Below are 12,313 nucleotides of genomic sequence, written 5' to 3'. Positions count from 1 at the left end.
AGACACTTTCTCCAGCTGTCCCCCATGTCTGGATCGTGCTCCCTCCTCATCTCCACTCCTTGGTTTCTCTGGCAGCCTTTAAGTCCCAATTAAAATTTCATTTTCTCCATGAAGCCTTTCCCAGCCCCACTAAATTCTAGTGCTTTCCCTCCTTTATTTAATGCCCATTTCTCCCGTCTGGCGCTCGTTCGTACATATTTCTTTGCTTATGATCTATTTATTTTAGGCCACAAGCTCCTTGAGAATAGGAACCGTCTTTTGCCTCCGTGTGTGCTCCCGGCACTTAGCACAGTGTCTGGCACACAGTAGGCACTTAATGTCGATCGGCTAACTAACCGAACAGGAGAACCTCGCGGGTGATCCCTGCCTTCACGTTTGTGAAGGACGGTCTTGTGGAAGAGAAATTCAGGTTGCCGCAGGGGGCGGAACCAGGAGCCACAAAGGAACGCTAAAGAAGGGCAGGGTTTCCCAGAGTGGAACGGGCCTCCTTCAGAGGCCTTTATTCATTATGTGCCAAGGATTGGAGCAGACACAATCAGAGCGGTCCCTGCCCTCAAGGAGCTTCTTGGGAGGAACGACCCCAATAAGTGCACAGGGATACTTTGGGCGGGAGGGAGAGACAGCCCTCAGGTGATCCTCGGCCGATGGCGAGGGTCGGAGATGAGGAGGGAGCACTTTCTGGGCATGGGGGCCACCTCGGGCTTCCCCATCGCTGGAGGTCTTCGGGAAGAAGCTGGATGACCGCTTGTCAGGTATGTCGCAGGAGGGTCAGGTTGGATTCAATGGCGTCTTCTCTAAGCTCGGGGGAGAGGTCCCCTCTGACCAAGGCCAGCTGGGAAGAAGTTTGGGCGGGGGCAGAAGGAAGGGATTCTCCTGCCATCTCTGATCGGCTCAGAACAACATAGAGACTGAGGTGGAAAGGCACAGCAGGGAGGAGTGGGGGTAGGGCCAGATCGCCTTCTCAGCTTTCTTTTGGGGCTAATTGATGTTTCTTCCACTTACTCCCGGCTTTCCCACTTCCTGGTTCCCATAGCAACAGGGCTGTAGGAGCCAGGGCCTAGGCTGGACTGGAAAAGGAGCTCTGAAGAGAATGGACAGCTAAGAGCAGAACACCCCCCCCCCCGCAATTACTACCACCGCTGTACCCACATGCGAGTCAGAGCTCACCTCCGAGCAGGGAGGGCCCAGAGAACGCCTTTCTATCTTCCTCCTCCACCTGGGCGACGATGGCTTCTGGGACACCAAAAAGAGGCTTAGCTTCCCTACCTCCTCCTCAGACCACCTTCCCTTAGCCATGGGCATTCGTAATCACCCAAACTCACCAACCAGCCAAAGAGAGCTGGGTTCCCAGGTCCATCACTTACAGCTATGGGACTTTGGACAAGTCCCTTCCTCGCTTGGGGCCTCAGTTTCCCCCCTCTGTAAAATGAGGGAGCTAGACTAGACAATGTCTGAGTTTTACCATGACATCTCTCATTAGAGAATTTCAGGAGAGCAGGCTGGCTGACCTCGGCCTTCCCACACCGGGCCCACCTGCTAGCATCTTCCGTAATCTGGCCTCCACTTCCCCTTCCCACCACCAACTCACATCGAAAGATCCCCTGTGGTTGCCTAGAGCCCGCAGCACACTATGTATTAGGGAGCAAAAGACCCTCAGACGGTCTACACCCGATGGAAACAAGGCCCAGAATGCCTCAGTCCTGACAACTAGGGACTTTCCTTGGGATGGTTGAGTTCTTCTTATAGGATCACAGACTTAAGGCCAAAAGGAACCTTGAAGGCCATCTTGTTCAGCCCACTCATTTTACAGGAAAAGAAACTGAGGCCAATGGGGAAAGGGCTAGCCCAAGTTCACTCAGGCGGCAAGCAGCAGAGCCCAGATGGAAAGCCCAAGTCCTTGGATGCCCAAATCTGGTACTCTACACTAGACCGCTTTCTTTCCTCCTGGTGGGGGGGGCATTCTAGTTAAGACTCGGCCCTCCTCTCACAGCTGTCGTCGGTGCCCAGGGCGGAAGAGAAAGGCCTCCAGCTGTGCCGGTGGTAGGGACAGCAGTGGCGATGGGGGCAGTGGACATGGGAGCACCAGTGGCGGCAGCAAGCTGGGGAATTGGAGCCGGCCCAAAGGCAGCCTGCTTCTTCCAGTCCCCTCATTAGCTCCTTGCCTGTTCCTGCTTCTCCACCCACAGGCCTGGTGTCCTCCCCAGGCAATCTGCTCACCCAGTCAGTTGCCATGGAGACCAAGGATGGGGGGGGGGGTTGTGAAGATTTGGCAAGACAGGAGGGAGGGTCGACTAATTAAGGAGAAAGGCTATATATCCTTCTGCAGGCCACCACTAATCCCCCAACCCCCTCCCCTTGCCCATTAGCAGATGAACAAACTTATTAGGCTTCCATGCAGCTGCCATGGAGGGAGGGGGAACTTGAGTCCCTGGCTAGGTCTGAGCTCCTGGCTCCAGGTGGGGGCCTAAGCCCCAGGAGCTGGCTGACCTTGGGAGGAGGGCAGTAGCACACGATCTCAGAGCGGGGAGGGCACCCAGAGGGGCCCTACCTGAGCAGGAATCACCTCTGGACATCCTCCACAAGTGGGCACGCGCCCTGTGCTTAGAGATCTCCAGTAACAAAGTGCTTGCAACCTCCACTTTAACGGTTCTGATTGTGAGGAAGTTATTCCCATAATACCTTCGCATCTGTCTCCCAGCAACCCCCCCCCCATTGCTCTTGGTCGGGAGGTAACAGGGGCCCCGAGGAAGGACCGACATGGTCAAAGGATTCCGCAGAGCCCAAGTTCTGGCTTAGGGTTACAGGGAACGATGCTCCAACCTCCCAATGTGGGGAGAGAAAAAGGACATCTCCAGGCTGAGAGGTTCCCCTCTGGAAAATTTCAGGAGGAGCATGGGCAAGGGCCAGAACTTTGGGCTGCCGCTAGCATGACTCCACATTGAAGAGCTCCCAGAGCTAGGGGAATGTTGACCAAGGAGAGGTAGTTCTGCCTTGGGGAAGGAGGAGCCAGCAGAACCAGCCTAATTTTTTTTCCTGAGGCAATTGGGGTTGTGACTTGCCCAGGGTCACACAGCTGGGAAGGGTTAAGTGTCTGAGGTCACATTTGAATTCAGGTCCTCCTGACTTCAGGGCCGGTGCTCTATCCACTGCGTCACCCAGCTACCCCGCCAGGGTAACCTAATTCCACTCTGTAACAGCTCCTCAGTTTAGAAAGACTTGGAGCCAGCTCCTCAACCTCCAAGTCATCTCTTTTCCAGGCTAACCATTCCCAGTTCATTTAACCTTGGAAAGGGGAAACAGTATGGCCTTTATCTACTTTGCCCTAGACTCCCCTTCATAAAATGGACCAGGGCCCACCGGAAACAAACCGTGGGTGGAAGACAAAGCAAGGAGCACAGGAGCTTCAGGGCTGATACTTTGGCCCGGGTATGAGTTCTTGATCAGTCACTTATTGGCTAAAACCAAGAATATGGCCCAAAGCCGTCTGCCAAGACGTCAATCCCGAGTATTCCCAATCACCTGGAAGAGGATGTGAAATAACGATTTCCGTCCACAAATAGGAGGGTTGAAGCTCTCCTGGTTGGATTTTAGTTATGCCTTGGGACGGATTAGCAAGCCTTGGAAAATGCAGCTTCTCTCGCTTCGAATCAACCCTTCCAATCAATAGGTCACAAGGTTGGGGCTAGAAAGGCTCTAACTGTAAAGCTAGTTCCAAGCAAAAGTTTCACAAATCGGAAACATTCGTTCCCACTGACCTCATGAAAATCCGGCCTCTTTGTAAAAGTTTGTGTGCTCTGAAAAACTCACTTGAAGAGACTGTTAGTTCATCTTAATCTCAATGTCTACTTTGCCTCATGTTCGATAATGTCCATAATATACTAGTGCAATGGGATGTGTTTATATAATTGCTGAAGGAAAAAAAGGAGAGAGGGAGAGGGGGAGAGAGGGAGAGAGAGAGAGAGAGAGAGAGAGAGAGAGAGAGAGAGAGAGAGAGAAAGAGAGAGAGAGAGATCCAAACTTTTTTTAATGGATCAGAGTAGAGCTCCCCCAAACCCAGAGGTCACTGCCTTAGGACCCATGAAAGCCGAATCCCCGTGGATTCTCCATTTGCCCAGACCTAGGTTAACTGTCAAGTCGATCACAAAGCCTCCACTGCAAGATGGACTGGAAGCTCAGACTATCCCCCCCCCCCCCCCCCCGCTTCCCAGGAAATGCCAAAAAGTAGGTAGAGTGAAATTTTGCAATTCAGTTGATCACAAGCTTCTCTTCGATGCAATCCCCCTACCACACCCCCACCAACCTAAATCTAGAGGGGGCGCTGCAGCTCCCACTCCTGTTATGCTAGCCTCCAATGGGTATCCAGCTCCCTCTAGAAGCTGGCACGTAAGAGGAGATGTCTCTTCTTCCCTCTGCCTTTCTGCTGAGATGGATTACCCCCGTCTGTATCCCAACAAGCTCTCTTGGCAATGGGCAAGAGGTAGGATGGGCTGGACCCTACAAGCCCGGTGAGGTGCCAGGATATCCTGGCCTCCTAGAATGAGGGAAATGATAGGCCAACTGTCCTCCACCCTGATCAGCTTGCTTCTGGATTTTTTGTCTTGTATCTCGAGCACCTGACCCAGGGCGGATAATTGTTGATTGGAAGACTTAATGAAAGAGCTAAAAGAAGAAATGAGAGTGCAATTAGAATTTTGAAGGAAAAACTGGAAAGGAAATAGATGACTTGGAATGAACAATAGCTGGAAAACTTGAATAAAGGCATGGATACCTTGAAAGGAAGAACAATGAAGGAAGAGAACGGCAAGGAATTCGAGCCAAAGCACAAGATGGCAAAACTGGGAGGAAAGTCAGAGACGGAAAGAATGGCCCTGGAAAAGCAGGCGTCCAGAGATCTTGGAAAGTTCCTGGTCTCAGAAGAGCTCCGTAGAGCGGGCGAGTGCTGGAGACCAAGCCACTGGACTCTGCCCAAGAGACAGGGAATGTTTAACCGAGAAAAGAGCAGACTTGGGGGAAGGGGAGAAGACACGATGTTTTTCTTCAATTACAAAAAAAGTCTAATTCTGATAGCTGGTTGTGGCTGCAAAGTTCTCCCAGCAGCCTTGAGAGGCAGGGAGTGCAAGCACCCCCACCGGTTAGAGCATTCTAAGTGTTTGGAGGACCGATCTTCCTTCTGCTTGGTCTTAGAGGCCGGAACCAGGAGCAAATGGGGGAAAGGGGCCGAGACCCGTTCATTCCAATCCTAACTTTCTGAGCAATTCCAAAGTGGAACAGACTGCTTTGGGAAAGGGTGAGTTCTCCAACACTGGAGATTCTCAGGGAGAAATTGGATGACGATAATAACAATAATAACATGAAGCAGCTATGTGGTACCATGGATAGAGCTCTGGGCCTGGAGTTAAAGAGTTGAGTTCAAATCCAGCCTCAGACACTGACTAACTGTGTGACCTTGGGCAAGTCAGTTAACCTCTGCCTGCATCCCAACTGTAAAATGAGGCTAATAATATCACCTACCTCCCAGGATTGTTGTGAGGATCAAAGGAGATGATATCTGTAAAGCTCTCAGTGCAGTACCTGGCACATTGTAGGTGCTATAGAAATGCTAGGTATTACTGCAGTGGGTGGGTATGTGAATGGGGTGCTTGTATGTGCTAGAAATGGAACGGGAGCTCTCTTCCTGGGCCCTCACATCATAACCCCCCACACCCAGATTCCTGGCTTCCTGAACTTATTTTGACTCCAATGAACAAAAGTCCACAGGAGGGCGCTCTTTCCCCTTCTATCCCTGCCCCCCCAGGAATGGGGTTGCTTTCAGTTTCAACCCCTTCCCTAGTTAAAAGGTCCTAGGCCAAATGGCACAAAGGTACCGCTGATGGGGAGTGGGGCGCAGGGGGAGGTGGGGAGGGCCCAAGCAGTGCAGTAGATGGTTATTTCCTCCAGAGTCCCACGTCTTCCCGTTTTGATCCTTCCTCTTTTAAGAACGGCCGGCATCCATAGAGGGCCTTATGGTCCTCACACCATCAGAGCTGGCTCTCTAGTCCAACCAAGACCCAAAGGGAATCCCTGCTAGGACTTATTGAGGTATGGGCACACCGCTTGTCCTCAAAGACCTTCAGGAGGAAGCTGCCACTGGTAGGAGGAAGTTGGTCCCAACACCAAGCCGGAAGCTGCATCTTTGCCACTGGCATCTGGTTCCCTCAGTTCAGCAAATTTTTGTCCTCTTCCACGGGCTGGCCCTTGAAGTATCTGAAGCCAACAGTTTCATCCTTTCTCTGGCACTACCTCCCCTTCTCTTCTCCAAGCTAAACGCATCCAGATGCTACCGACTGTCCTCCTGTGGCCTTGTCTTAAGGCCCTTCACCATTCTGGTCACGTCCCTGTCAATTTTCTCAGCTCGCCAACGTCCTTTCTCAGGGGTGGGTGCTGCCTGCCGGGAACTGACCACGACACCCCAGATGTGCCCAGACCACGAGTTATGACCACACTAGTTCTGGACATCAGGCCTCTGTTCAAGCTATCGATTTCTTGGCTGCCAGACTCATTGTGTGGCCCATTAAGATCCCCAGATCTTCCTAGCCATGCTCCATTTTTCTTGTACTTTTACCTGGAAGCAGCCAGATGGTTCAGTAGACAGAGTACTGCCTCAGAAAGGTCTGAGTTCATAATTGGCCTTCACCATTTTACTAGCTGTGTGATGTGGGTAACTACAGCTCTTAAAAATTTTTTTTTAATTTTTTTCTTTTTTTATCTTTTATCTTTTTCTTTTTCTTTTTTTAACTCGAGCTCTTTTTGTCTCAGTTTGGGAATAATAAGAGCACCTCCCTTGAAGGACTATTGTGGGGATCAAGTGAGCTGATATTAGTCAAAATGTGACAGGCACAGAGCCTGTCACAAAGCAGGTGCTAAATAAACATGTTTCCTTCCCTCCTGCTTACGGAGGGGATTTTCTGAACCCAAGTTAACACAAACCCCAAAGCACCGTCCATCCAAACTCATTAAAGCTCTTTGGGGGCACTGCAGATAGTATTAGAATATTCCTTTCTATTATCATTCCCATTTTACAGAGATGGAAAAAGATGCTTTGAAAGTTCAGCACTTTAGCCTTTATAATACAAGCGATGGCCGAGGCAGATCTCTCTCGCCTCATGGTCTCGTGGGCTGCCTTTGCCATAGCGGGCCAGGCCAGAGCACAACGGGGCCTTCCCGTTGCTCGGCTTTGTCGAATCCCGGAGTATTTTCCTATGTGGGCCGCAGGTTGACTGGCTTTTGGCTCATAGCATCGTGGTAGGTCATAGAATGCTACTGAGCCTCTACTTCAAGCCTCCGTTTTCTCCCTTTTCACTTGGTCCTCAGCCTTCAACCTCATCATTCAAATGAAACTGCTCTGTAAAAGCAGCAATGGGTTGGTCATGGCTGATCCGGTGGCCTTTTCTCAGTCCCCACGCTTGATCGCTCAGTGACCTTGGACACTGTGGATTGCTCTGTCCTCTCTGGCTTACCTGCTTCTCCTCCTCCCTCTCTGGTTGTTCCTTCTTAGTCTCTTTTGTTTCCAGCAAAAAAGTCACATGTACACACACACACACACACACACACACACACACACACACACCCCACTACCACCACCACTCGTGTGGACATAAAGCCTAAATCTTTGTCCTGATTGGTGCTGGAAGGGGGGAGAGGGCTGGAAGGGGGAGGGGGATATCTAGCTCCACACAGCTAAGTATACTCCTTGGGCTTCCTTGGTAAACCCTGAAGATTCTCCCTTTTCTCTCTTTTAACTATGTGGCTAACACTGACCTCCTCAAGGTGGAGGCCCTGGGATCTGAGGCCTTGCTTCCTGGGGAGTTGGGGAGTCCTCCAGGCCTTCTCCAGCTTCCTTTTGCTTTCCTTTTCCCATCCTCAGCTCTCTTCTCCCTTGTTCTCCAAGGGGCTCTGGGCTTGCTTCTCTAGCCGGGAGAGCGTTCGCAATGGCCCGGCTCGGGAAGCCACGCCAGCCTTTTGGTCCGTGCCACTGGCGATCCATTTCTCCTGTTGCATTCTCCCCAGACTCTTGACACACGTCAGCTCGAGTCTACCCGACAAAAACTCACTGCCTACTGTGTGTCATGCACTGGCTGAGACACCAGGGTTACAAAGACAAGTAAAGGGAAAAAAGGGCTGTCCCCAAGGAAGCGTCACCGTCCTGGGAAACTGTCATTTCTGGGGCATTGGGGTATGGCTGCTGGGTTCCTGGTAAGGGTCCCACGGGGCTGCCACTAATTAGCTGGGTGACCTCGGGCAAGTTATTGTACAGTTGAGGAAACCAGTTGTCATTTGGAGTGGGTCTTTTCTAAGATTGGAGATTTGGAGCTGGAAAGGACCTTAGATTCAACCTTCATTTTACAGAGAAGGTAATTGAGGCAGAGAGGTAAAGTCGCTTGCCCGAGGTCACTGAGCTTGTCCTTCCAGCTCTGACAGTCTAAGGTCCTCCTCGGCCCTAATAAGTCTGCCTCTACCATGCATTATCTTCTGAATGAGAGCCAGAAGGACCCAGGGTGCAGCATATCGGTCCCCGTCCCTCCTCTCCCCCTAATCGTGAAATCCATTTCCCGGGCCCCTTACTCAAACCCTGGTGAATGGGAGGCTGGGGAGGGCGCCTCTGTCCGGGCAGGACAGGCTCAGGACGGGGGAGGGATGGCTCCTGAGGGCGATACTGTCTCCTCTCTCCCCAGGCTGTCTACAAGGCCTGGCTGTGCTCTGAGTACTTCAGTGTGACTCAACAGAACTGCCATCCCCGGGTGCCATGCAAGCAATACTGCCTGGAGGTGCAGACCAAATGCCCCTTTATGCTCCCCGACAATGATGAGCTGATCTATGGAGGGCTCCCCGGCTTCATCTGTCCAGGTCAGGGGGGAGGGGCGCGGAGGGCACCAGGGAGACGGGAGGGGAGAGCCGAGGGCATGCAGAGTGCCGGCTCGAGGAGGGGACTGAGGCTACTTGGGGTTGGCGGAGAAAAACATGGGGCAAGGGCAGGGAAATTCTCGGATCGGGAGCAGGGCTGGGACTCAACCAAGGGACTCACTGGGTGGCTGTGTCCTTCTCCCCCCCCACTCCCCGTGCTCCCGCCCCATCCTCACCTTAGACTAGGGGGCAAAAGGAGAGCTAAGGGCAGAGGATAGGGCTCGTGGGTTTTGGGAAACGCTTCCCAGCTGTCCGCTTGTCTGTTGGCAGGGGTGACGGAGAGCCCGCAGGGCCCAGAGGAGGCCGAGTGCTGTGAGGTGAACTTGAAGCCCTGTGCCTCTCTGGGGGCCAGCAAGGGCTCCTCCTGGGGGGGGCAAATGTTCCCCGACTCCTCCCAGTACCAGCTGCCCCTCTCCCACCACCATCTGCTGGCTCCCTCAGCATACAGGCCTTCCTCGCCACTGCTGCCTGTCTCGGGGGGCTCCTGCCTCAGCCCCAGCAGGATCCGCCTCTGCATCCTTGTGCTCATGCTGCTGCACACCGTGGCCACCTTCTCCGGCAGCCAGAGGGCGGGCGACCTGGGCCTAGAGGTGCTGCCCGCCCTGGAAGAGGCCGTATCCGGAGAAGAATGACCTCCATGGAGGGAGGGAGGGAGAAGAACCTGCCCGGGGCCCTCCTCCCAGGGGAGGCAGGGGGACGCCCAGCCCCCTCAGCCTGCCCCGAGCCCAATGGGGAGGGGGGGCTCTGTCGGGAGGAGGCAGCGGGGAGCAGCAGCCAGCACCCTCCCCGGAGCCTAAGCCAAAAAGAGGGGAACAGAGCTGGCTGCTCCCCAAGCCTCCTTCCAGGGCCTGCAGCCAGCCCTTCCCCTACTGGGTTTCTGTTCCCAGGAAACCCTTTTTTCCTGCATCGCCAACCCCCCGGCCCGCACTCCCCGGAGTTAGCTGGCAACGCCTGGCACCCTCCTTCCAGAGTGAGGGCTCCAACAGCTTCTCTAGCTCAACTGCACCCTGCTGCCCCAGCCGAAGAGGGACAAGGGGCAAAGTTCCTGTAGGAGCGAGTCTGGGAGAAGAGTGAGGGAGAGATGGGGCAGTAGGAACAGGGCCATGGCAGATACAGGGTTGGGGGAGGAGACCCTTTGATGTGGGGAAGAGGCTAGGAACAGTTGGAATTCATGGTGCCTGGGAGGCTGGCCTGCCCGCATGTGGGGGGGTCTCTGTCCCCCTCCCAGCAGCATTGAAACCAGCACCAGCTCAAACCTGAGATACTGGGGGGGAGTTGTATGGCTGTAAGGCAACAGCTGCCTGAACCCCTTCCCCCCCGGTCTCTCTCTTCTTCCCCAGAGAGCTCCAAGACTTAGCCAGGCGTTTCCCACTCAGCTCTCCATCGGAGGGCAGACCCGGGGCCCACACAAGCTAGCCCTCTCGAGCTCCATCCCAGTCTTCAGTGGAGGGGAGGCCTGGCACTACCACTGACACCTAAGACCTGCCCGGGAGGGCCTCCCACCTGACCTACCAAAGACCAGATTCAATAGGGCTTTGTGCCAACTGCCAACTCAAGGGGCACATGAGGGCCAGCGGAAGGTGGCCAGGAGAGCAGTAGTGAAGGAGGAAGGAGGCCCAGGAGGCTGGGCTCGAGGTTGGGGTGACTCCAGCTGCCTTCAGAGCCGGGGTTCAGTTCTCAGCCAGTGAAGGCCTCTCACACCCAGTCCCCCTCAGAGCTGATATTGGGAGCCATTGGTCGGGGGCCTGGGAACTGCAGAAGGATTGTGGGTAAGGGGGCCTGTGAACTAAAGTCTAGAGTGGATAGGAGTGAAGGAAGTCTGGGATTGGATTCAGCTAACAGGCTGAGGGAGGCTTGGGTGTGCAAGGGTGACCTGGAAAGCCCAGCATTGGAGCCCCAACAGACTCCTAGTGAAGCCCCGCCTGGGTCCTTGCTCTAGGTCCTTCATTTCTCATCAACAGTGCTGCCCCTCCCCCACCACCCAACAGGCTCCACCATCCTGTAGCTCAGCCCTGGCTCAGTCAGCCCTGGGCACTCTCTGCCACCAGGCTCTCAGAGATGCTTTTCTCAACTGAGAGAGAATGGAGTGGGGCTCCGGGACACAGGAGGCCCTCCCAAGTGCCCTCTGCAGGCAGACTCCAGGGCAACAGGCTTGTGGAAACCAACAGCACCTCCTCCCCCACCCCAAGTGCCCAGGAGATGCCCAGCTCAGACTAGCCTAGGTCCTTGTCCATTGTGGGGTGGGGGTGGCCAGGAGGCACCAAAGTCAACCTTGATGTCACCCTTTGTACTTGCCCCCTCCTTTGTGAGCTGCCCTCCCTCCCCCCTTTCCCCAGCTTATTCCCTCGAACCCAAGCTGGCCAGACTCCAACGCCATTTTCTACACTGTGCTTCATGAGTAGGACTTTTTTGCACTAGTCCCTATGATATTCATTTTCTGTGCCAGTTAAGAAGAGCTACCCCCGCCCGCTGCCTGCCCGCTGCCCTCTACCCTCTGCCCTCCTGCTAAAATTCAGTTGTCTCCTCACTCTTATATCGTGACTCTGTGTTCAGTCTGTGTGTGTATGTGTGTGTGTGTGTGTGTGTGTACCTGTGTATTGCTGTTTCTGTTGTGTGGGGGTGAGGGGTGGGGGTGGCGGGTGGGAACAGATGCTCCTCAGCTCCCTGTTAACCCCATAAAGAAATAAAATCCTCAAACTTGACGATAACTTCCTGGCCTCTGCTCTCTGTGCCCTGACGTTCCGGGGTTCTTTGGGGAATGGGGAGGATTCTGGGTGGATGCCCCGGATATGGCCGAGGGAGGCCCTTTCTGCCCCCAGAGTCTTCGGGAAGGGGGTCCCTAAGGACCGGTCTGGGGAGGCACAGGCCGGGGTGGGAAGGAAGAAAGCCAGAGCTCGAGCCGGATGCAGAGCAGGCCGTTGCATTTGGCCCGAGAAGATCTGCCTTCCCAAGATGCTTCTCTCCTCCAAGCCTCAACTCCTACTGTGTACACTGGGGATTAGATTAGCCGGTCAGCTCTCTGGTGCCGGCTGCCCTGCAGACCCTGCTCGCCAAGGCACCGGGCTTTCTCTCTTGCCTTCTCTGTTTCTGTTTCCTTGACTGTAACTTGAGGAGGTCACCAGCGCTGATCTCCTCTGATCCCCAGAGTTTCCCCTTCTCTCCTTCCTCCACTCCAATGCCATGGAGCTCTCTTCCCTGTTCCTTGATGGGCCTCAAGGAACCCCGAGCTTGGGGCTTCTCTAGGCTGCCACGTCCCCCACTCCAGATGTGCCCAGTAAATGTTTCTTGTTTGATGATTGCATTGCTTTAATCATATTACTCTACTCGGTTGAAACTCCTACTTACTCTCTGGCTCACTTCAGGAAAAAGAGAG

The 12,313-nt window shown here is 54.0% G+C and overlaps 1 protein-coding gene across 1 annotated transcript in view; it reads left to right on the top strand.

Moving 5' to 3' along the window:
* NALF2 (NALCN channel auxiliary factor 2) overlaps positions 1 to 11,517 on the top strand; it is a 42,725-nt gene extending 31,208 nt beyond the window's left edge. The window contains exons 2-3 of the mRNA XM_051968337.1: positions 8,712 to 8,883; positions 9,211 to 11,517. Coding sequence (XP_051824297.1) covers positions 8,712 to 8,883; positions 9,211 to 9,572 — 534 coding nt within the window. The 3' untranslated portion in view covers positions 9,573 to 11,517. The remainder of the gene's footprint in view (positions 1 to 8,711; positions 8,884 to 9,210) is intronic.
* The last annotated feature ends 796 nt before the right edge of the window (positions 11,518 to 12,313 follow it).

Source organism: Antechinus flavipes, chromosome X (assembly GCF_016432865.1).
Source record: "Antechinus flavipes isolate AdamAnt ecotype Samford, QLD, Australia chromosome X, AdamAnt_v2, whole genome shotgun sequence".
Taxonomy (NCBI): domain Eukaryota; kingdom Metazoa; phylum Chordata; class Mammalia; order Dasyuromorphia; family Dasyuridae; genus Antechinus; species Antechinus flavipes.
Note: the sequence above shows the minus strand (reverse complement) of the source record. Positions and strands in the feature narration are given on the sequence as shown.